This window comes from Anopheles coluzzii, chromosome 2, assembly GCF_943734685.1.
Source record: "Anopheles coluzzii chromosome 2, AcolN3, whole genome shotgun sequence".
Classification (NCBI taxonomy): domain Eukaryota; kingdom Metazoa; phylum Arthropoda; class Insecta; order Diptera; family Culicidae; genus Anopheles; species Anopheles coluzzii.
In genome coordinates, this window is record NC_064670.1 from 30,874,888 (window position 1) to 30,900,341 (window position 25,454).

Below are 25,454 nucleotides of genomic sequence, written 5' to 3' on the forward strand. Positions count from 1 at the left end.
AACTCCTTCCATTCCATAACTACAAACGCACAGTTATGAATTCTTCCTTTCGTAAACCAATTTGCATTACTTGTCTCATTTTCTTTCGCTGCACAAACAATGGACACTCTTATTGCATTGCCCGACCGTTTGTCGTTTTATTGTTTACCACTGTTTTAAGTTGCCTCTGTATCTACCACACTAAATATGATAATAGCTCTCTGTTCAGATGTCTCCCTTACCTCCCTTGTCTTTACCTATCGGTTTCCGTTTTATCTAACAACTCAACACACGCATTGCATTACTTACAATTTATATATGGCATCACGCGACGGCAAGCAAGGTAGCGAAATAAACCGAAAGAAAAGAAACTATTCAAAGGAACTACGTACAATCGATACTGTAAAGTCTAATGACGGGAGTACAAACAGCAGCGATGTCTGTAAACTAGGAAATAGATGAATAGTCTTGAGCTAAATAAGAATCGACCGATTCCCACTGCTTTGGTATGATAGCGCTAATGTCAAATCTGATTCACAAGGCATAAACTAACTTTGTATTATTATTAATATTATTATTTCTTGCTGTTTACTCCACAAAAGACACGCAACATGGCCACGAAATGATATCAATACTTATTAAAAACAGAATCCACAATCTCTATTCTCCTAACGATATAAAATATGCTCACGAGCAAGGTGATGGTATGAGTTGTTGTAGAGTGATTAGATTAGTTTCTTGGTTTTGATTTTGTAAGCGAAATCATTTTGTTTCCATCGTTATCGTCTCCGTGAACTGAAGCAAACATTCCGGTATTCTAGTCACTACTAACATTGGTAAAGTTAAGGTCTCACAGTTGCATAAAACCTTACGGCAAAAATGTTTTATAAATGAATTATTGACGACTTACGCTGTATTAACTACCAAGAAGACTAATATCGGTGGCAACTAAATATGGCATATACTTTACGGAATACTACAAACAAAATGAGTCGTCGTCTTTGTTTGAAGACCCAAACCCAACCGAACTATTGAAATTCCGGTAAGAAATCCTTTTGCTACACTCACACTAACCTTCACACAAGCATAACTGTGCGTCTAAACCTTTTCTTTTTGTTTTTTTTTTATTAAATTAAAATTTGTTACCGCAAGGGATCGTTTTTTTTTTCTTTTGTGCATTGTTTCCGCAACAGCCGTCTGCCGTTGAGTGTCAATCTAGATATTTATATAGCAATTTACACAAGTGACTAAATGATTGCTTAACTTACACGCTCTGCATATCCCTCATGCTGCCCCCGTATTGCTGTGTCCGTTTCTAGCTATAAATTGCAAAAATGGCAACATAGACCAAACTTAGATAAGTCAAAAACGCAGTTTGTTTACCGAACGATCCGTTTTCTGTGATGAATAAACGGTTTGATATGGCGAAACATGTTAAGACATGCTGCTAAATATCAGTTTTCTTCTCTTTGTTGCTTGTCTCTTTTTGGTACAATTTTGAGTTTCCCTAGATCCGTCCTACAAAAGATCATTCCTCGCGTTAACTGTACAATCTCTGTATTGTTTTGTACATATGGTGGGGGCCTCCTCTCTGTTGTGGAGTAGGCAATGCACACCGCACTGAAGTTGCCCATTTTGCTTTATGGACACATTTCAATTCACAAAATTATCTAATCACAATTAGGATTTATAAATAAATATTATATCTCCCCTAGCAGAGCCAATCTTTCCCCATTTCACTTACACTCATCTTACATAGCCTCAATCCGAAACATCAATCGACGAACTTCCTTCTTCTGGTGGTATTGTACGGTTTGGTACATTCAACGATTTGTTGTATCGCCTCAACTATTGTTTTTGGGGTGTCTGACTGATAATTCAATCTTCCCCGCTGGCAATCATTTTCGACGACGGTTCTTATTCTGCTTGTCTGTAGCGACACTTCTCCGTATTACACCGACACGCCAGTGAACCTTTTTTCACCGCCCAGAACTTCTCCCCGTAATCAAAGCTGAAATAGATCAATACAAAGCGTTAAAATCACACGAACCAAGGAAAAGCACGAAAACACACACGCATTACCATATTTCTTCCTGAACTCCAATGTCTTGGCAGGCAAACAAAGCTACTCTTGGATGCCGCTGGTCCTTATGATCGTAGTACACGGATACGGGCGAAACATTCGGCCGGCAGGAATGGTTAAAGAAGCGGCTCACATTTCCGTACGTACTGGCATCGAGGCAGTACTAAGTGTTGAGAGTATGAAACGACGGTAAGCAAAGCACAATTAGACACGCTGTTGGCAGTTGGTACGCCACACAACTTACCCCATTGCCCAGATCAAACAGGTAACTATCATCCAGCCGATGGTTAGCCGCTTCGTCCGGAAGTATCTCTCCGACATACTCGACCAGAAAGGTACCCTTCGGGATCGGTACCATCGTGCGTACGCCCCAACCCTTCCCAGGGATGTAGCACAGCTGCAGTGGTACATCTAAACCATGCTGCACGACCCTGTTTCGACATGAACGCAGATTGCAGTCGCACAGATCGCCACATTCGGTGATTATTGGCGGATCGAGGTAGTTAAAATCGTTCACCAGCCGGCCATCGTTCGTATACCAGGTACGTTCCGAACACAGGCACTCCGAATCCATCGACGTGCAGGTACTGTTAGCGAGAAGAGAGATGCAATAAAGGGCAATTACTATTAACACTTTCGGCAACTGCATAGCTACGTAAAACATACTAATACAACGTATTACAATATGTAATGGTAATATTCAATGGGAACCCATTAACTCACCTGTCTACGCAGGAGCAAACGTGCATGTTGCGGGCGTCAGTGTCAATTGTTACGCGATAGTCGATCTGCACATTGCTTTGAATGTACTTTAACTTCGGCACGGTAAGCTGACGTTCGTTCGCACCCCGGGTATAGTACACAACCTGTATCGGGTGCCGTTCTCTGCCATTGGAGATATCACTGTAGATTGTATTTAAAGAAGAAAAACGAAACGATGAGTGTTATCAGGTCTAATATCAAAGCAGCATTTATTTCACTGTACTCTGATTCATACCTGCAGATGATGTGCGTTTCCTTCAGGTTATTTGATAGGTTGCGCATTTTCACGTTCGCTGCTATAATGTTGCCACACTCACTGTTCGGATCAAGGATAATGTCCTGCGGCAACTGGTTTGATGTGTTACGAACGTTCAATGAAGCACCCATGGCTAGCAGCACAACACAAATTTCGGCATGGCCCTGGCGGCATGCAATATGTCTGCAATTACAAAGAAATCGATTATTATATATATAAAAAGCTGTAACTAAACAAAAACAAATACAAAAATAGGAAAAAGGGGCAAATTAAGCAATACATGAACATTGAAAATCTTTTTTTTGTTGTAAAAGTAGCATGCTGTATGCTGTGCGCATAAGTCACTGAAAGAATTTGGTAAAACAAGCGACGAAACTTTTTTCTCTGTTTTTTTATGAAAAATTTAACAAGCTCAGCTTACGAAACATAAAATTACGGTACATTCCATGAGGAACAAACCATTCATTACCAAATTGTGTAAATTAAAAAAAAGAAATCATAAAAGAAATTATACGTGAATTTTTCGAAAAAAAGATAATAAGTGCCAAAAAAACAATTAAAAGATATTTTAAACATTTACTACTTGAAAACTACCACCATTAAGCACTTCTGTGGCACTTACAGCGGTGTCTCGCCATTGCTATTCTGCAAGTTTGGATTGCAGTCCTTGGTCATCAGCCGGTACAGCGTATCGGAGCAGCCGGACAGGGACGCCCAGTGAAGGGAGGTGTTGTTCAATCGATCGCACACATTCACATCGGCCCCGATCGAGATCAGCTGCTCCACCGTCTGCTTGTGGCGGTTCTCAGCGGCCCACGCCAGTGCCGTCCAGCGCCCATTATCGACCGCGTTCACAAACGCCATCAGGGCGCGTGCCGTCAGCCGCTGTCTAGCGCACTCCAGTATCGTACGCACCGTGTCGTGCTGACCCTGCTTGGCCGCTAAATGCAGCACCGTCATACCGTACGGGCCCTTGAGCGTTGCGTCCGCCCCGCTGTCCAGCAGCAGTTTCACGATGTCACTTTTGGAGCCGACCACCGCACGCATCACTGCCGTGTGCAGCTCCCGATCGAAGATGTTCAGATAGTCGACCGAGCGGGCACGGCACATGATCAGATAGGCCATCGCCGGTGTACCGTAACTACACACCACATGCAGACAGGTCCCATGATGGTACTCCCGAAACCGTGTCTCGATGTCGAACCCGGAAGCTGGAATTATTAGGGAAGGGAAACAACAATGACATCAGTACCAGGGACAATGGCTGCTAACAATCTTCACCCCCCCCCGGCACACTTACTGATAATCTCCGAGACTAGTGCATCATCCTTCTTCGTGCAGACGGCATTGGTGAAATCCTTCGCCGTATGACGAAGCTTCGTCCCTGTACTGCTGGCGCCCGCCGTACTGCCGGCGTCTTTTGCCGAACTTGTTCTACTGGCACTTGAACTGGCGCTAGTGGAAGCACTAACACCACTACCATTTTTACTACTGTGGTCTGTTGCTAGCATGTTCTTTACGCTGCTCGGCACCAACGATTGAACGGTCGTACGGAAGCTATCTTTCCCGTTGGATGGTCCGCTGATACCGTTCGTGCTGCTACTGCCGCCGCTACCAGTTTTAGAAACCGTCATTTTGGCCGGCTTCCTACGATGCAAAAGCGAGTGTTTAGTTTAGCTGGTCATTGTTAATCTCGGGGCGAAAAGACCGCTCTGCTCGCTCATACTTACACCATACTCTTTCGAGAGGGCAGCAGCACTGGTGGCGATGTGAGCTGAATGTTCACCTCGATTTCTCCGTTCGGACACTCTTGATTGCAGTGCGGACATTTGAGCACCAGCGTGGGGGCAGCATGGTCACCGGGACGGGCCGGATTGTACGGTGTGTTGAGCGTGTACTTGTCCGCACATTTCGGATGAAACAGATGTGCATTTTTACACATGGCAAAGTTACCCTGGGAAAGAAATTACAATTCAAAATTAGTTCCAATCTTTTTTGTGCTGCAAACGCGGCAAAGGGGACGCTATAACATCGGACTAAACAACATTGCTTCCGCTATCTAGTTCAAAGATGATAGAAATTACATCAATAAGATGCATTTTTATACCCAAAAAACCCATTAAACCACAACATCCTTTCATCTCGTGGTCCTCGCGACTGTTAAACAACATTTGATTCTATTTGATTCGAGTTTTGCTTTCCTATGTTTGCTCTAAGCACGTGTACCGATCATAACCAAAGAACCCCGGCCTCGCCACCCGGCTACAAAAGATTGGGTAAAAACTACATTCTTGATTCTTTGCTCCATTCCTCACGCCAGTGCGCAGAAAAACAGTAAGTCGACCGAATTCTAATAATAAACGCATGGCGGAACTACCGCCCTGCAAACCCTCCCTCTCCTACAACTGATTCAAATCTTTGTGTTGGCCACGGCAAGGGTCCGACTGGCCGCAATACGACGTGTGTGCACGGGGTACCGATGCAAACACTCAATGCAATGTGGGATGCAGTGTTGAAGCACAAATGAAAATTGCAACCGATCATAAAATGGTTTACGTCTCGCCCGATCCTCCTTCCGACAAACATCTGCTGACGGGTTTCTTTTCCAGGGTCGTGAGAAATGCACATTTTACGGGATGAACAACTCACACTCCCCAGCTTCCCTAGTGACGGTGGTTTTACATAAAGCAAACTATGAACAAACATCAAGGCAATGTACCCATAAAGAATTACAATTACAATACTAAAAGCTACTACTTTACCTGTGTACAAAACCATCCACAGATGGCACAGCAGCCGTGGTCTTCCAGCCGCTTCCGGTGCATGTTGCAAAGCAGCTGAAAGCTGACCCGAGCGCTCGGTCGCAGCATGTTCAGCAGATCGTTCGACAGCTCGTTGCAGCACCCAATCTGCTGGCCATCGATATCGTCCACCGCCGTGCAGTACCCATTGCCGACCGTTTTCGCCACGAATATGTCCGACTTTTGGCGGCAGTGGCAGACGAGCGAATCGGAAGCGCAACTTTCGTTCTCCGGCACTGCTGTCCGGGTGCTGGACGCCACCAGTCCGGATGTTGTGCGCACCGGTTGTCCTGATCCTGGCCCACCACCCAACATGATCTGTAAGCTCGGCGAGGTCGTACCGGGAAGGATTGGAGGCGTGGCGACGTTTTGCTGCGAGCGGGGTCGCTGCTGCTGCTGCTGCTGTCCCACAGCCGGTGCCGTATCCTTAACGCGACGAACTGGCCAAGCATTTGTGGCCGGCCCACTCCGCGAAGGACCAGGCGCAGCCGGGGAAGGAACGGCACGGGAATCGGCCCGACCCGTCGTAGGTATGAGCGTAATTTCGCAACCGAGCCGCTGCAGCGACCGTTTGAACTGTTCCGTTTCCCTGTCCTTTAGCAGCGTCGCGGCGGTAGATTTCGACCCTGCCGTAGTGCTGCCAGCGACCGTTTTCGAAGCGGAAGACCGTGCGCCCAGGGTTGTCACAGTGGCAGGCAGTATCACTGCCGGCGAAGCGGATGAGCGCGATTTCCCGGCGCCGTTCGCTGGTGCCAGCGGTGTCCTGCCACCGTTCGACTGCTTGCCCACTTGTCGCGCGTGTGCATTCGCTGCCTGGCGGTTAGCATTAACGGCCGACGATTTCGGCATGCCCACCGGACCGGATGGGGCCGTTACGAGCGGCACACGGTTCGCCGGACCGGCGGCGGAAGCGAGGGAAGCTTTGCGTGGAGGATTTTCCAGCAGCGTTTCCGGTTTGCGCAGGCGCAACGTAACGTTCGGCCGGCCCACCGTGCCGATCTTCTGCGGCGGCACAAAGTCTGCCTCGCTGCCGCTCGAATCCGACTCGCCCACAGACATCTGCACGTCGAAATCATCCCCATCGGTACCGTTGCGCGGTTGCTGGGCGCTGGGACGCTGCAGCCCCAACCCGGCCATGAACTTTAGCTTCATCTTGTCCGCCCGTTTCTGCTGCCGGCGGTTCAGCTTACGGTTGTCATCGGTGCGCGATCGGTTCGCGGTACCGAGACGCATTGCGCGAACTCCCTGCAGGAAGGTATCCACGTCCGGACAGGGCGGTGCGTTCGCTTTGGCCGCCTGCCTTGCCCGCGCCTTCGATGCGGCTAGCCGATCGGCGGGCGACGGTTCGGCTGGTCTCCTGCTTTGCTGTTGTGGCTGTGCCGACGGTCCCGCTTCACTTTCCTTCTCCTGCGATGGCGGCAACCGTCTGGTGGACGAAGTTCCGGACGAAGCCGGTTTCACTGTTGGTGGCATGGTCACCGACACCAGCGTTACATCCTCGCTGCTGCTACCGATCGTGCTGCTGCTAGCGACTGAATGTTCCACCACGTCTCGAGCCGGTTTGCGTTGTTTCTCCGGTTCCACCACCGAACCTGAGGGCAGTTCGTCCTCGTGCACCACCACGGCAGGGGAAGACTGCTCCGATCCGATGATGATACGCCCATTGTTGTGCTGCTCGAAGCCCTGGCGTAGCTCCTCGTTGGCGAGAATCTTGGCGGACAGCTTGATCGGACGCGACAGGCGCCCCTGCGAGTCCACCTTGTCACGGCGGGCCAGTGCGGACGCCAGGATACCGTCGCTGCCGTCCCTGGACACTCTGGCCGCGCGTTTGTACGGATGGAGCGGAGCTTTGTCCGCGCTGGCAGCTCCGGGACCGGACGGTGTGGACGTAGCCGTTGGTGGCGTTGCTTCGGCGGTGCTTGGATTCTTCCGCTTCCTGCCACGCCGCAGCGGCACTTGCTGCTGAGGGGTGGATTTTTCCTGCTGCGCGGGTGTCGCCGCTACCGTCACCTTGCCACCGGCGTCGCTTTCCTCTGGTTCTGCGGGAAACCCCGACCGGCTGGCACGACGCTGCTCGGCCGCTTCCACCACCTTGGCCGGCTCATCGCGGGCTGGCTTTTCACGTGCACGAATCACCGGCGGCTCGTTCGATACCACCGAGGCGGCAGCTGGCACCGACCGCTCCTGGCTCAATCGCTTCCGTCCCCTGCGACCAACGATCGACTTGTCGGTGCCGGTCTCCACCGTATCAAGCGACTCGTTTGCCTCGTCCGCTGCCGGTTTCACCGTCTCCGAGGCACGGCGAGTCATCACGGTGGGCTGTGCCGGCAGCGTACCGGCATTTCCCTGCTGCTTGCTACGCAGACTACGGTCGGACTTGAGCGTGCCCTTCACCTTAGCCTCACTAGCTGGTCCGACCGAGGCACGCTTCTTGGCTGCCGCTCCATCGTCCACTTCTTCCTCCTTCACCACGATCGTGGATGGTTCGCTGGCTACGTCGCCGTTCGGTTTACCATCACCCGCCGCTCCGGCAGACTCCTTCTGGAAGCGCTGGGATCGTCTCTGCGAAAGCGTTGTGCTGGTAGCCGAGGCAACCGCAGTAGCAGCGGTAGCCACCACAGCGGCCCCCTTCTTGCTCCGTGTCGTTCGTCCTGCCGGCTGTTTGGTCTTGTCGGCGCCATCCTCCGTTGAGGTATTTGCTGACCCTGCGTCGGAGTGTGCTTCGTGTTCGGCGGGCTTCCTATCTTCCGCCGCCATTGCTTCGTCAGTCTTCGATTCTACCAGCTTTTCGTCCGACCGTGCCTCGTCGTCCGCCTTCGTTGGTGAGCCGCTAATGGAAGACTTTAAAGCGTCGGAGTACTTCACCTCGCCACAATCGCCCGCAGACTGATCGTCGTGGCTGAGTTTGTCACCCTGCAACGCTCCGGCCGCTTCTTCCTGTGGGTTAAACTTTTCCTCCTCGCTTTCGGTCACATTTTCGGTGGGAATGGCCACCACGACCAGCGGTTCCGGTTCTGATTGCTTCTCATCCGGCTTCTCCGATGACACCACTGCCGTACTGGCATCGTTATCTTTCGGTGGGGACGCAGTTTTCGCACGATCGTCAGTATTCGATTGCTCCGCTGCTATCTTGCCGTCCGACATACCATCTTCATCGTCTTCCTCGTCCTCTTTGGACGTTTCCGCTAGCTCCACCACCTCGTCCATCTCGTCGGTGTTGATGATGAGCACATCGTCTTCGTCATCTTCCAGTGTTGATGCGTCGTCCAGTTCCGCCACCGCAACGTGATCCTGTTCGTCGTTCCCCTCGGCAGCACTACTGGCACCGTCGGTCGGTTCACCCTTTTCGCTACCCTCCTCAAGAGCAGGTTCCTGTTTGCTTGCTGATTCTGCAACGGAGACGCGCCCCGTACCATCTCCCTCTACTGCTGCTGTCTCGCCCTCGAGCGTATTGCTTGACTTTGTCTCCAGTTCCAGCTCGCTGGTTTCCATCGGCATATCCGCCGCATCCGTCTCATCCGTGTCCCGTTTCAGCTGCTGCTGCTGCTGATCGCCGGCCGAGTTCTTCCCCTGCGCCAGACCCATTGAGGGACTTACACTCGCACTACTACAATATGGCACCTCGAGCAGCGATGACTTCGTGTCCATCTCGTCTTCCGGTTTGCAATCTTCCTGCACGATTCCGTCCACCAGCTCCTCCTCCTCCTCCTTCTCTGTGCCCAGCTTCGCTAGGGCTGGCGGACTACTTTTCCGATCACCACCGGGCAGCAGCGAATCGTCCGACGGCTCCAGCCGATCCTCATCCACCTCCATCGCGCCGCCTCCAGCAAAGTCTTCCGCCGAGTCGACCTCGATCAGCTGGCTTAGCCCGAGCGCTTCCTGCAACTCCTCGCCGCTAATATCCTTCGCTATCTCTATCTCAATGTTGTCCTCTTCGTCCTCCCCGCCGTCCTCTCCCCCTCCGTTTGCTGTCTCGGGGGGCGTCAAGCAACCGTTGTCACCCAGCAGTGCCGCCGGCGATCTGCTGCCCTCATCCACTGCAACGTTGCTGCTGCCACTGTCGTTGCTGCTATTGCTGCCCGTTCCTCCCACCGTTCGACGCCGCTCCCTCCTTGCCGTGCTTCCGCTTGCCGTACCACTGCCACCGCCGCTGGTCGCACCAGCACTCTTGCGTCCGTTGGTCTGACCGCTGCGCGTTCCACTTCCACCGCTACCCGCTTGCTGCTGCTGCTGGGGCAGGCGCGTCCGCGATGCAAACTGATTGTTCTTCAGCGCTCGCCACTTGAGCGTTTCGTCCATCGAGATCTCCTCCTTCTTCGGGATGGCCGTCTCCTGGTTGAAGGCGGACGACATTTGATTCAGCAGATCGTCGATGAAATCCATCGTTCGCGTATGCTCGCGCTCGTGATTCTTTCGGCTAGTTTTACGCGACCCTTGCACCTTCCGGCAGCAACAATCTCCAACGGGTGTGTCGCTTTCAGTGTAGCTCTGCTAACCACACACCATTCCCTCCCCTTGCCCAAGTTGCACGGAAAACCAATATCCAATTCCACGATCTGTTCCGTCTCACTTTCTTCCCCCCTTCTCGCTTCTTCAGTGTGTTCGTGCCACTAATTTTCACCCTCACTGAGTCACGCGCGTCACACGGTCGCCTCGATTCTCACACACCAACTCACTTTATTCTTCTCACTTCCTAACGCGACTCGCTCACTCGGATGTATACTATTCATATCTCACATCTCACATCTCACGGGCCACTTTCCGTGCGGAGTAGCAAAAAACAAACACCCGCTTCCGGGACATTCCGGACGGTGTCTTTTACGGTTGCGATTGGTAGCCATAGAACACCATACCACCCCCTCGCTCTTTCACCCTTTATTTCGGGGGCTGTTTTCGTATCCGTATTCACTAGCTAGCGACGACACTGCAGCATCACGGCACACGGTGCCTCGGCCCCACACTAATGAGAAGTGAACCACACAACCTGGGGGGGATCGATCGCCCCGAGGATGCTCTGTTTATCGTAGGATGCTCCCCTCCCCGCACACCACTCTGCAAGCGTTGTCACACAGATAGATTGCCGAATGTACGACCACTGTCTTCACTGTTGCCAGGGTATCCAACACGCGCAATCATTTGCTTGCTGCATCCCCGACCGTGAACCGCTTGCTCTGCAACACATCAATTACACACAGCTTCGAAAAGGGACCACTGTATCCAGAAACACAAGCAAACACTACACCGCACACTCACACACGTTCATGTTTATAGAGACACACACGCACACACAAACACACACAACAGAGACACACACGGTTACGGTGCGAAACGCATCCTTGCTTTGCAGCCGCACGCAGTCCTTTTTTCTGTGACAGTGAGAAGGAAATGCAAGGACTAGAAGTAGAAGAAGAGAAGGGAAATTATAAACACAAACACGTAAAGCTTAAGAAAGAAACAAATCTGCACTCAATGCTGTCGGGCATGGGGAAGGAGCTTCGATGTTGTGTGGGCACAACACACACACATCACCATCATCCCGTTTCCATTGCGCCATGCCATATGCACGTAAGAGGAAACCACGAGCAAACACCACGAAGAAGACACAACTCACACTCAGTCACAACGATCTCGCCCTTTCGCAGCTACAACACACGGGCACACACGGCATGAAGGGAATGAAAAACCCTACCAAGTGTCAAACTAATTCCAACGGGAGAAGGAGAACAAAATAACGCTTGTCGAGCACAAACACACTAGATTTCCCTTCGATGCGATGATCGCCCAGCTGCCCCACACACCCCACCAGCGCGCCACACTACTTGTGAAGCTGGGAATCTGCGCCCCCCCCCCTCCCCTCCCCTCAATAGCACAGGAGTGGAGAGTGGCAACAGACTTATTTTTCTGCAACTTTGCGTCCGTGTCCCCGTGCATGTGGCACGATGTGTTCAGCAGAACGAAGCAATCACAAGCGTAATAGAAGCAGCAGCTTCTTCGATCGCACAGCGCGCAGCATAGCAGCAAAACTAAACTATCCATCCACACACACACACACACATGCACACATACACACGACCACAGAGCACTCTTCGACCTGGGTAAATGGCTCTCGACCGTCGCATCAAATCAAGCGCACACACACTGCACACACTCCTTCTCCTGCTCTAGCTTTGCACGCTGATAAACGGTGCTGCTGCTGCTCCTCTCGCACACAACACCAACACACAAGCAGCACGCCGCACCACACACAGCAAAAGCAGCAGCAGCAGCAGCAGCAGCAGGCGGCGCTGTAACGTAGCTGCCGTGTGCCCTGTAGCTGAAGAACGACGATGAGTGAGCAGAACGAAGGCAAAATACGCATCCCCGCGGTAAAAAGCGTAGGGCGCGAGCAGTGGTGGAGGGTTTGCCGATCCGTGTAGTTCTTCTGCATGGGCCAATTTACGGTCGGCGATTGGTTAGGTGTGTGCGAAGAAGCATATTGGAGCAACTACCGTGTTTTCTTCTGCTTCTTCTTCTTCTTTATGCTCACTTCGCACCCATTAGCGCGTGTGGGCATCTATTACTTTCGCTTTCGCTTGCTCTCGCCTTTCGTTTTCGTTGCTTCTTGCAGCAGCACCACAGCAGAACAACACCACAAAGGTAGAACGACGGGCAGAAGATGTCGGTGGATGTAGCGAATAAAAATTACAGCACCACCACACCACCACCACACACCACTGCCTTTTGTGTATGTCGCGCACTTTTGGGGTGGATCGAATTTCCTGCACAGCATAAAAGATTACCACTTCTTATCGAAATCCCGTGCCTGCTTCCCCCGCCCTGTCTCTCTCCCTCTTTCTCGCTTTTTGTCCGTCTACCTCGCGGTCATACACTTTTCGATGTACAGTTTCACACACACACATCACACACGTCAACGGGGCAGCCTACTGCTCTGTGCTCAACAAACACGCACGATCACCTTCTTCGGTTGGGATATCATCATCATCATCATCACCATCATCACACGCCGCTGTGTCGTCGGTGAATCTTGCAAACGCGCGCGCACACACATATACACCAGCGAGGCGCACACACAGGCGCGAGAGTTAGCAAAGCAACCAACCCCTCAGCAGCAGCAGCAGCAGCAGCAGCACAAGCACCCCAGCAGCATATCATCAATGCCAATCTGCTCTCTGTGTGTTGTCCTCGTCTCGATAATATTATCATCACCTCTCGACGCAATAGCAGCCCAACCCCAACCCGCGACACCCTTCGGGAGAGAGCGCATTTGCACCCACAAATTAATGCAAAAATTTCGACGACTGAGCAACGATAGGAAGGAATGGATTTTTCCCTTATGTCGCGATTACTACTGCCCTGTACCCTTACTCACTAACCACCTTTAGTGCACCCCGTTGCCTCATCGATTGATCCTCACCACACATAACTGGCCGACATTTTCTTTCGACTGCCTCCCCCCTCCCTCCCGTTGCTGCACAGCAAACAATAAACCACACCACCACCGCGCACCAGCGGTTTCGAGATGGAACTGTTCACGCAAAGACACTGCCGGGGATAAAATAAGCTACCTTTTTTTTTCTTTTCTTCCTTCTTCTGCACTGGGCGACTCCGCAGCCCCCGGGGGAACCTCTTGAGCAGGGATTGTGCTGCTACACTACACACTACACTACACACAAACACACACACACACACACACTTCACAGTACCAAGAGTCTAGTCGGGACGATCTCTACCCCGATTGTGTCTCTATTGCTACTTGCGACCGTTCCACCGTTGTTCGCAACAAACCAAAACCCGTCGTGTTCCGTCTTCTAGCACCCACACAGGATTTGGCCCCAACTGGCCCGCACTTTCGTCTCTCTCTCTCGCTCACACTGCCTGCACCACCCCTTCGGGGGGGATGTCTTTTCCTGCTGTGCGTCGGGGACCCACCGAAAACGCACCCGAGACGAAGAACGGTGTGCCTTTCAATGCTGGATTTTCTTCGCATACTCTCTTTGCAGCAGGCACGCACACGCACGCACGCCGTCCGTGTAGCTGTATGGGTGCGGAGCGTCGATAAGCACGTTGTTAAGGGCTCTGGCAGGAACGCAAGACGGCAAGAGTGCAAAGAGTTCACCCCCTGGCATGGTGTCTCTTTCTTCCGTTCGTGCGTCAATCCGCTCATTGCTACTCGCTCATGCTCTCTGTGTTTTTGCAACTTACTACACTCTCTCACACACACACACGCACACACATGCAGGTGTGGAAAATCACGTAGTCCTCCCCTGCAAATTGAACTTCTTTTTCCCGTAGAATGCTCAAGAAGCAGCGCAACACGATCGAACGTGCATTACATTAGGGGGGGAGGGGGGGGGGAGTGGAATTGTAGGGGTTGCAGCATATTTACCAGCCAGCGAGGATCACAACCGCGCTTGGGAAACGGATAACGGTGGCGCATGCAGCATGCCGGCAAAAGGGGGATTGAAATTTAGTTTCGATTTTATGTATCGTTAGATGCACTTCATCTTTCGGTGTATCTTTTTTCCCCCTAGGAACAGAATATATAAAAATGTTATTCGGGTTTGTCGATCGCTCGTTTCTGAGGGTTAATCATTCTCAAATAAGGTGTCCTTTTCATTCTTGATTCATGATATATATATATATCTCTCTCAAAACTGCTAATATTGCAGCTTAAGTGATAGTTTAAGGAAAATATCGCCAAATTGTAAGGACAATGCGCGATGCTGTTTTGTTGTGTTTTCTTCCAAACGAACGAAGTGTTTTTTACTAAGAAAAGTTAAATGTGCCTCGTTTCTATGAACTTTTCAATGCGACCAGTATATACACGTGCAGCGTAGCACAGTGGGTGAAAATATTAAAAATTATTTTCATTCTATATTTTCCTCAAACATGGCACACAATTTTTATTTACTGTAAAAAAAAACATGTTTTCTTGTAACAAATAAAATCTTTTTAACAATGTTTATGCATCCAATTTATTGTATGTTCAATATGTCATATGACCCGAGTGACAGCTGAGTGTCCGACGGTTCGCCCACCGTGCCCTTTAGCAGTGGTTTGCTCCGTCCCGCTCGCGCTGCCGGGCGCTGGAGAAGTGAAAACTCTCGCCGGACTGCTCTGTGCAAAACATTGGAGCAACCGAAGAAGGGTGGTTTGGTGCAGAATTTTCAACACGCAGGAAAAACGAACAACATTACCCGTGGTACTGCGATATCGACCGACCGACATAGTGCTTTTCGTCGCGGCGTAATCGCTCTCACTACTGCGCTGGGTTTGGTGCTTTGTTCTGTTGGGGACTTGCTTGTGCTGTGGTGTCGCGGGCTAGGTTGAGAGGTGTAAAAAAGCTAGTGCCACTTGGATTGTTTTCGTGTCGTATGCGGATGATAAAGAAGCGTAGCCCTCCCGCTGGTTCGGTTTCGATTCGTCCAAAAGGGCCCATTTGTGGCTGTGCGTGAGTGTTGGTTGTGCAGGGCGTGCGAGCGGGCCGAAGAGAGAAAGTTTGGGGTTGCGGTGTGTGTCCCCTTGCGGAAGGCAAAACCTGTGTGCGTGTGTGTGTGTTTTGTGATATTCTTCTACCTTTTAGTGAACGATTGCAACCCCCTTTCCACAAACATTCCAAGTTGCGGAAAACAAATAATTGCTGTCTATTGAACAGTACTACCCGTGCCACCACCCCCCGTTCTGCCCTTCCGCCCGTGTTAGTGTGCCATTCTCTTTGCAACCTCCCCACCCCCCCACCCTCCCCTCTCGACGCGAGTGTGTAGTTTTGCGCAATAAAAAAAAGTGATGCGGGACCTGGCTAATAAGATGGCCGAACTCAAATTCGAGGCACCATTGGCACAGTTCGAGGAGAGCGACGAGTGGGGCCCGGTCGAGTACCAGTCCTCGAATGTGGCCAACGGCAAAACGGCGGCCGTAACCATCAGCGACACGCTGAATCTGAACAATCTGAAAGAATCGCTCCGTTCGCTCGACGGCAACCAGCAGCAGCAGAACCAGAAGGATGACGACTTGAACGAGCTGAACGACAACCTGCTGCTCGGGGACGACACGGTGCGGGGTGGGGGCGACTCAAACACCACCACCACCACCACCACTGCCAACAACAACAACAACATTAAGGTGGGACCGATCAAAGACAACGTCGACTTTGCGGAAGCGTTCACCGGCAGTCTGGAGGATTTGGTCAACACGTTCGACGAGAAGATCACGAAATGCTTCGGCAACTACGAGCAGTCGGTGGAGGAGCTGGCCCCGGTGCAGGTCCGCTCGCAGGAGGAAATCATGAACGAGTGCCAGTAAGTGTGACCGTTGTGGGTGGCAAATCCGGGGACGGCTGGGGTTGCGGGCAGGCCGCAGTAGGACCACACACTCTTGCGTACATAGCACCGCCACCACGTCGCAGCATTTTTACGCAGACGAGCCGTGCCGGTTGCGGTGGTCGAGCGGGAGTGATTGAAGCAAATTAGTCATCAGTTTAATTTTATTTCCCGACGAAGCGTCATCCATTCGGTCCCCACCCCACGAATCGCGCTTCCACCAAATGCATTGGTCTTGGATCCCCAGCCAGAGCGAAAGGAAGCGCTGCGTACGGCAGCGACTCGTGGCGGCTGGACCATTTTCTCCCAAATACCGTCTGAATGAACTTTTCACGTGAAAATTATAGCCCTAAAAGAAGAAAGTATGCGAGCCGGGAAGAAGTTTTGGCACCCCGTTGTCATAAAATTGCCCCAATCGGCAAGCGATTGCCGCGTTGCTGCTCATCATCGCGAGAGAGTAAAGGCGGAGAAACAACCCGCCCCCCAGCGGACAGTTTGCGCAAGCATATAATAACACCATAATAAAAAAAAAAGAAAAACCTTTCGCAAACAAACTTTGCGTAGCAAGGGAAACGCACTGCGCGTTTTGGGCCTACTATGGTGAGATTTACGGTGTGTTCAATGTTTGGTGGCTTTTCGCTGTCATATGTTTATAACAAACATCCACCACCACCACCGCCGTGTAGTCCGGAGAAGCATTTGCAAAAAAAATCAATAATCTTCACACTGTATTTTATGTTTTTTTTTTTCGTCTAACCGCTACAACACGTTGATTACATTGATAGGCAAACTGGTGCTATTTTTGTGCATTATTGGGGCTCATGCACCAGCGCTGTATGGTTGATTATTGATGGCGCATTCGAATGGGCTTCATAACGATAGGCTTCGTGCGGTTCTGCCTTCTCTATTTGGCTCAACTCTTTTCGTTTTGATTTTTTATTTATGTAATACGCCACAAGCAAGAGCTGGAAACAGTTCATCATTTGCACATTTGCAATTGATGATGAAACATGCATCGAAGGCTTTTGGTTTGCAGCGATTGGTTTACCTCTTTCTTACCCCTTCATGCACACAAATACCCAGTGCATGAAGTCTTCAGAATTATTCTTTAAAAAAAAATATCATGCTTTTTGCTTCCTTTCCATAGCTCGTTCGCATTGTAAAAAGAAAGCAATGTCGTAACGCGGAAAGCGTTAAAGTGTAATTAACGTTGAATAAATTAATAGTAGGACCGCTCTATTACTACTATACACATACCGTCCAGAAACGAATCGATACACATGCTCAACACGTGCATACAGTGCTCGTATGGTGCATGGGTCCATGAGTCATGTTAAGAAAAACAGAAACACACACACTCCCCCCCAAGCTGGCACTTTTCAAATGCCAAAAGGCATTCCTTAGTGGACAGAATCGTTAGCAGAACGTCCGCGACATTGGGGAAAAAACACACAACGAACGCGAACGCATATAGAAAGGATTAGTGACAAAACTGCAAGACCCAGTTACGGAGAAGGAAGTGTAACACGAAGCTTCCGTAGCGACGCTCATGTGTCAGTGCGCCACGCGACCTTGAACCAGTGGCAGCAATTATTGGGCATTGGGGCGATGCAGTATTCGGATAATGGATGTCCAATACGCCAGTAGCATTGAGGGAGAAGCCCCAGTGTTTGAGCCTTAAAAAAGCTCCTCGTCATAATGGGTCACTACTGCCTGGTGTGGCACGCAGATTTATTATGCCCAGCCCATGTTACACACGCAGGAGGATTGTAACGAAATGGATTTAATCTTATGATTTATTATCTTTCAACCAATATCATTACTGCAATTGCGCTGGGCATTCACAAGTACCTTTTAATTCCTCCCTCGCATATACGTTTTTTTCTTACCCATGGTTACCGCTCTTCTCAACCTCCGACAGGATGTGGTGGACTATTACGGGCAACTTTGGCAACATTCTACCGATCGATTGGTCGAAAACGTACGCGCGCCAGATGCACGTCCCGGCGCTGAACCTTGGCATGCGCAAGCCCGGCACACCGGACGATGAGCTGCTGCAGGATCTCAGCTCGGAGGACGAAGCGGTCGCCAGCGATCTCGACATGCATGCGCTCATACTCGGCGGCCTGCACGCGGACAACGAACCGATCAAGACGGCGGACGAGGTGATCAAGGAGATCGATGACATCATGGACGAGACCGGCTCGGAGGACGGGCAGCTCGAGAATGAAGTAATTGAGAAGGCCAAGGAAGTGCTCGGCTCACCGCTGTACGAAGAAAGTGAGGAACAGGGCAAAGAAGCAACATTTGGAGCAGCATATTCTAACGTACCTTTTGTTTCGCTCTAGAATTGCGCTCCCTGTCGATCACGCAGCTAAATGAGCTGTACATGGAGATGGAGGTGCTGATTCGCGAGTTCTCCGAGACGCTCATCTCGGAGCTGGCACTGCGCGACGAGCTGGAGTACGAGAAGGAGCTCAAGAACACGTTCATCTCGCTGCTGCTGGCCGTCCAGAACCGTCGCCGCCAGTACCACGTGGAAAAGAAGAAGGGAAAGGCAGGGGGCAAAGGATCGGCCGGTGCCACAAACAGCTCGGGTAAGTAGTGCGTTGCAAAGCAAGCTGGAAGATGACCTTTTTTTGTTACAATCCCCACATAATCTTTGAATGTCTCTCTCTCTTTCTCTCTCGACTTTTGGATGCATTCCCTCAGGCATGGATCCAAAGTATCTGACCACGGTCATCCCTTACCAGCTGAACAGTACACCCGATAATCAAACGCTGCAAGTGCTGATTAAGAGTAAGCATCCCTTTCGAATCCCTTAATAATACACTAATCGCTTATGCTCACACTATCCCCGGTTTTTGTGGTTCTCGTTGCAGTACTGAAAGCGATCAACGAGGACAGTCCAACCGTTCCTACACTGCTGACGGACTACATTCTCAAGGTGCTGTGTCCGACGTAAGCGCATCGCATAGAAAGACGCTGACGCTTCCCACACCGATTGCGGTGCCGCGGTGGAACGTCTCTGCACTCCGCGCACGACGCCCGTGTGCTCTCTTCTCATGTGTGCCGGTCGTCGTCGTTACGGGGTCGATGATGTGTAGGTAATTTGTACACGATTTCAAAGCCCTTATATTGCTAGCAGAATAGTAAACAAAACTAAGAGAATACACACATACAGGAAGTATTCTCTCTTACTTCGGGGAATTTTGCGCAAAGAATTACGACAGAGAATAGTCCAGCGCGGATAGCAGCAGATACCTACTATTCGATTAACACAAACTGGATTGCGGAGCTAACATTCGCTGCAGCCAAACCGCGGGACAGCACAGACACAGGTGGCGGCGTTCCGCCACGATGCTATTTATTAGTGTGTAGAAGTTAAGGGCTTCCGGTGCGCGTTAGCTCGCACCGGGTTAAAAACTATGTTTTCTTCGTTATCGTACGCCACGTTTTGATGCTGATTATGTGATTTTGTTGCTTGCGTATTTGGTTTCCTTTATGCCGCATCTGCCCCGCGCAAGCATTGGCGGGCAGTGCTATTTTTTCGGGAAATGCAATACTGTAATCAACTTTACTATTTTATTCACCTCTTCGTAAGACACACACACACGCCGTTATGATGTCGTAACAATTTTCTAACGCTCTTTCTATATGAGAAACTAAGAAAACACGACGGGATTCCGGAGGAAGTCAGTCGACGTTTCGGTGTCCCGTTGAAGTGGTAAATAATAATACTCAGCTTTTTTTTTCTTTAGATAAAGAGTCATCTATTTGATGTAAGAACGTTGTATGATCTAGTGTGCTTTCTCACCACCAGGCTCACAGCTCTCGTACAATAACACAGTGGCGCGCACATTCCAATACTGGCCTCGGTTAGTAATGCCATCTCTCAGACCGTTGGAAGGTTAAGTCAGTGGGGCACACTTCACACTTTACACAGCAAGCAAAATGCAACATACGAGTTAATCTTTACCAAAGGCCCGGGCCCGTGGATTGCCGGTGGTGCTTGATGTAATTGTAACGTGTTGCCATGAGTGTCGCCTATAAGAGAATCGAGATTTTGGTCGAGAATCATCCTCCATTCTGCTTCGAATTACGCTAGTCACCCGAATGAACACCCCCCACACGAAGCCAAACCGAGCGCGTACGTGTTTGTTTGAGCGCTATAACGTAACGTGTTCATTTTATTATTATACGTTATTTTGTTTTCTCTCCATACTTCCGTGTAGTTCCTTTTTGGTCTGTTGAGTATGTATCGACTGTGCTTTGGTTTCTACCATTGTGAGCAATATATTAGTAGTTTACTGTATACAAACGATGGAATATGGTTTTGACACGTACATACTGATTAATGGAAGCTATGTATAATTTGAATACTAGTGTGCTTAGTGATGTATGGGGGCGAGAAGCATGATCCAAAAAAAAGAGGTGTTCATAGTTGTCACGGCCACACTCCGCGCCGTATATTACATATTATTATTATTATTATTATTTCCCGATGGCACTACACGCCACCAGCGAAGGAGAAGGAAATATAATCAATAGTTATAACTCAATATACACTCAACGGTCACGCGCTCCGCGTCGCGAGAGTTGTGCAAAATGCCATATAGTTTTGAATTAATTATTTTTAAACAGATTTATATACGCTTCAGAAACCCGTTTCGCACCCGCTGGTGTAATGATAATTCTCTACAACTACTACTACTACTCCCTGAAGCATAGAACCAAACGAAATGATTATCAAACATAAGAAGCGCTCTAAGTTGATGGAAATCGCAAACGGGGGAACCGAACAAGCGTAACGTGAAGAAAAGTAAAACAGTTAGTGTGTTGGAAGGTATGGTATGGTTGGCCCAGACGCCAGTGAAGCGCATGTATAGACAAAATACAAACAACCAACCAGAGCCTTCGTGGCGTGGCATGAGCAGGGAAGGGGGGTGTACTGTAAAAGTCCCACAGCTCCGTCGTGTTGTTGTGATTGTTTCTGTTTTTTTGAGGTTCTCCCAAGAGCTATTAGCTGCCTTTATAACGGATTGTTTCCATTTTCGTGCTAGTGTGGTATTGGGCCATGCCAATACATCCCTCTCTTAGAATCTTGATTTCATGAAACAGTAATTTAACTAACACAAAATAAACATTACGATGCTTGCACAGGTAGTTTGCTAAAACGTAAGAGCTTCTATTCATTCACGGCGAAACGCAGTTGTACATTTTGTAGCTTATTATAGATGCTCGTTGCTCGACTCGAATCCTGTACGGAAACAGTGAACATAGTTTTGTATCTCCAAACATGCGATACATCCATCTGAAGCTTTCATCGTTCGGTCAGCTAAGCTGCTCGTGGCTGAACTTTTAGCTGTGCTGGTTGCATATAATTACATCCTCGAATGCGTTTCTGTTTCAATCGGCACACGGCAAAACACTGCTGCATTAAGCAAATAGACAGCCACAATGAACATAAAAAAAAACAGCTGAACCATACCTGTTTACCTTCCACAAAAACAAAAACATCTAACGTCCAAATACATGGCAGGTCAGAAGATGAGAGAGAATATAACCGTACCCCATTTTTGAAAAGGCTTAATTTTTAACCGAATTTCACATTCTTGTTAACACACACACTCTGAGCTTCTGGAAAGCAGTAAGAGACACAAAATCCTATTAGAAACCATTAGCCGATTAAACACAATAGGAATAATAATTAAAGAAGAAGAAAAAAAAGATTACAGCAACATGAAACGCAAAACTAAACGCTAAACTATAAATGATGCAAAAGTCTAACTTGTCTATATGATGTCGACCGGCTGAGAAGTCGGACTCGATGAGAAGAAAAAGCTCGATTAATTGAGTCAAGAAAATAGCAATAGATAATGAAATTATCTCGTTCGCTAACCCCGAACGCGCGCTCTCGGGTGGCGAGGAAGGAACGGGGGGCGAAAGGTGGTTTGTGTTTGCGCGTTCCCCTCTCGGCTCCCAATCAATGCGCGCACTAGCGCGAATGCAAGGAGGTATCAGCTGCCAGTGAGCATAGCAGACATGGAAAGGCGGAAGAATGTTCAATTGTAGACGAGAAACAGAACCTATAAAATGATTTAATATATTAAAACAATATAAAATGTCAAGAAAGGGCGATAGCGTGTGCAATAGGGGGAAAATGTGGAAGAAAAACGGATGGTAGAGGAAAAGAGATTATAACAAACGAACGAACAAATGTGGATGGACGTGAGAAAAGTGAAACATGAAACAAGATAAAAACAGAAGCACGCAATGCAAACATACTGTGTTGTGCTACTAGTAGTTGCGGGCGGGTAAAGATGGTAAATAAGAATCTTAGTAACATGGGTGTTATTTAAAATTTTCAGCAGCCCAGTGAAATCCGTAAGAACAACAGCAACAGCCTACAAAACAGACGAACAAACAAACGTAAATCACACAAACAGACACACACACACATTTATTGGGCAAATAAAACTGCTTGAAATAATCTAACCTGGTGCACTTGATTTGACGCGTAACAGTTCTCTGGCCGGGAACCAAAATTACTCGAATTGTTTACGTCGCATCACAGGTTTTCGCATCTCCCGGACGGTATGACTCCGTTTTACTCGATTGGAAGCATGTACCGGCGACCGGGGAGGGTCAGAGATCAGGGCGATAGGCTGATCCTCACACGATTTGCTGTGGGGGTTTGTGTACGTATTTGGGGTGTGTTCGGGAGGGAAAGTCACAACAGGCCCGTGCCATTATCAGTACGCGACGAACATAGCCGAGAACAACGAGCACACACCCATTCAGCAGCACACGCAGTAGTAGGTAAGTTGCCACAGTTACCGCTCAGCTGCCGACTAGATCGGTCCAACAGAGTGAACGAACATCAACGGTTAATCAACGGCCGAGCTTTAATTCTCTACACGCCCTCTCATCGGAAGTTCACGAAAATGAGCAAAGAAAAGGTTTTGCTAGCTTACTCGGGTGGGCTGGACACGAGCTGCATCCTGAAATGGCTGCTCGAGCAGGACTACGAGGTGATCTGCTTTATGGCCGACGTGGGCCAAACGGAGGACTTTGCGGCGGCACGCGAAAAGGCCCTCAAGATCGGCGCCGCCGATGTGGTGGTGAAGGACATGAAGGATTTCTTCGTGGAAAAGTTTGTCTGGCCGGCGGTACAGATGGGTTTAATCTACGAGGACCGGTACCTGCTCGGGACGTCACTGGCGCGGCCCTGCATCTCCAAGGGCCTGATGGATGTGGCGGTGCAGCGTGGCTGCAGCTACATCTCGCACGGCGCCACCGGCAAGGGCAACGATCAGATTCGCTTCGAGCTGAGCTGCTACGCGCTCAGCCCAACGATCCGCGTCATCGCCCCGTGGCGCATGGAAACGTTCTGCCAGCGTTTCCAGGGCCGCTCGGATCTGCTGGAGTACGCGAAGCGCTCGAATATCCCGGTGAGTGCCACCACGAAAGCACCCTGGTCGATGGATGCGAACATTATGCACATCAGCTACGAGTCGGGCATCCTGGAGGACCCGTCGGTGGCGGCACCGGAAGAGCTGTACCAGCTAACGCAATCGCCAACCCGCGCCCCAGACACACCGACCGTGGCCGAGATCGTGTTCAAGGCCGGGCTGCCGGTGCGCGTCACCGAGCTGGTCAGTGGGCGAACGATGGAAAGACCGGTGGACATACTGGCGTTTCTGAACAAGGCCGGCGGCGAGCACGGCGTGGGACGGATCGATATCGTGGAGAACCGGTACATTGGGTTGAAGTCGCGCGGCGTCTACGAGACGCCCGGCGTAACCGTGCTGCACTGTGCGCACCGGGATCTGGAAATTTACTGTCTCGATCGGGAGGTGCTGCGGGTAAAAAAGTATCTTGCCGATCGGATGGCGGACTACGTGTACAACGGCTACTGGTACGCGCCCGAGGCTGAGTACGTGCGCAAGTGCATCCTCGAGTCGCAGAAGCACGTATCCGGCAAGGTGGTGGTGGAAATGTTCAAGGGACATGGTAAGAAGCGGCAAAGGGGGGAAGGCTAACGCTTTTTTTTTATCTCATCTGCATTTGTGCTTGTATTACGCCACAGTTATGGTCACATCGCGAGAGTCTATGCACTCCTTGTACAACCAAGAGCTGGCATCGATGGAGGTGCATGGTAACTTTTCACCCTACTCGTCGACGGGATTCATTGAGGTAACAGAGGGCACTTCATTGTTTAAAAAAGAAAAAAATAATAATATTTAACTCTGTCAATGCTCTCTTCTGTTTGCAGATCAATGCCGTTCGACTGAGGGAACATCATCGAGTGTTTGGAACGGCCAATATGACCAAACACTTCTCACGCACGGAATCAGATATGAAGCTCATCTGAGTGTAATGCACATTCCACGAAACCATTTTTTTCAACGAATAATGTGACGGAAATGTACTTTAAAATAAAGTGTAACACCTATTACTGCAGCAATCAGATGTACTAAAAGCTTTTCTTTATCCAACTTGTACCCTAGGCGGGTTTTTCAATTTATTTTGTCTTTTTGTGTGGTTATAGGGCTTGCAACATTTTGTATTACATTGTTTTCCGGCTCAGTTTTCAATGTGAACAGCATTATTAAAAACATTCAAAATATTTTTCAGCAGCTCTCATTATTTATGATAGCTGGGCAGTTGAAAAAACTCGCGCGATTGTTGAATAATGCCGTTCACATTAGAAACTGACCTGGGAAACAGTGTATTTGCTGCTCTTTACCTAAAGCATAAAGCATGTGGTAAGCAATATAATAGAACCTTGTAATAAAAATGTATTTTATTTTGTTACTTAATCGTCATTTTTATTAAGTAAACATACCTGTTGAACATTGATGAGCATTTAACCATTTAAACGCACATTTTACAATTTAAGGAAAACAACAAAATGATGACCGTTCACCTCGAAAACGCACTTAGTATTACCCTTTTTTTTTCTCTCCCATCAAAGTATGCAACGGAACGTTTGAACAATTCGGATAGGAACGGAATCGTTCCATCCAATTGGAAATTCCAATAACAACCCACCACTATGAACAGTCTCCAGACATCAAAAAAGGCCCTTCCAAAAAAAATGGTAAACTAAAGCTACGTATAAATTACCGTTCTGTTTTTAATAGTTATTTATATTTTTTTAAAGTTTATACCTCTAATTTGTATTCATTTGCGTCTGTTCTAATGCCTTTTTCTTTAATTTCTAAACACAACTCCCCTTCCAACAGCCT

General features: G+C 49.3%; 3 protein-coding genes across 6 annotated transcripts; 2 read left to right on the forward strand and 1 right to left on the reverse strand.

Moving 5' to 3' along the window:
- Positions 1 to 109: 109 nt before the first annotated feature.
- Positions 110 to 14,146, reverse strand: LOC120947352 (uncharacterized). Of its 4 annotated transcripts, none has more exons than XM_040362600.2 (10): positions 13,811 to 14,146; positions 5,843 to 11,275; positions 4,811 to 5,034; positions 4,381 to 4,727; positions 3,703 to 4,291; positions 3,060 to 3,263; positions 2,786 to 2,965; positions 2,307 to 2,649; positions 2,062 to 2,225; positions 110 to 1,990 (listed from the first exon to the last, which is right to left on the reverse strand). In XM_040362600.2, exons 2-10 carry the CDS (start codon positions 10,262 to 10,264, stop codon positions 1,897 to 1,899), a joined length of 6,567 nt encoding a protein of 2,188 aa, XP_040218534.2. In that variant the 5' UTR covers positions 10,265 to 11,275; positions 13,811 to 14,146; the 3' UTR covers positions 110 to 1,896. The 4 variants fall into 4 exon arrangements, with proteins under 4 accessions (XP_040218534.2, XP_049463465.1, XP_040218533.2 ...); XM_049607508.1 differs by having other exon boundaries at positions 13,752 to 14,146; XM_040362599.2 differs by having other exon boundaries at positions 13,447 to 14,146.
- Positions 14,147 to 14,933: 787 nt separating this feature from the next.
- Positions 14,934 to 22,698, forward strand: LOC120947253 (fasciculation and elongation protein zeta-2). Its single transcript, XM_040362418.2, has 5 exons — positions 14,934 to 16,179; positions 18,122 to 18,480; positions 18,549 to 18,797; positions 18,913 to 18,999; positions 19,083 to 22,698. Exons 1-5 carry the CDS (start codon positions 15,668 to 15,670, stop codon positions 19,163 to 19,165), a joined length of 1,290 nt encoding a protein of 429 aa, XP_040218352.2. The 5' UTR covers positions 14,934 to 15,667; the 3' UTR covers positions 19,166 to 22,698.
- On the forward strand, positions 22,698 to 24,670 carry LOC120947250 (argininosuccinate synthase). The gene is made up of 3 exons (XM_040362415.2): positions 22,698 to 24,216; positions 24,293 to 24,399; positions 24,479 to 24,670. Exons 1-3 carry the CDS (start codon positions 22,800 to 22,802, stop codon positions 24,575 to 24,577), a joined length of 1,623 nt encoding a protein of 540 aa, XP_040218349.1. The 5' UTR covers positions 22,698 to 22,799; the 3' UTR covers positions 24,578 to 24,670.
- The last annotated feature ends 784 nt before the right edge of the window (positions 24,671 to 25,454 follow it).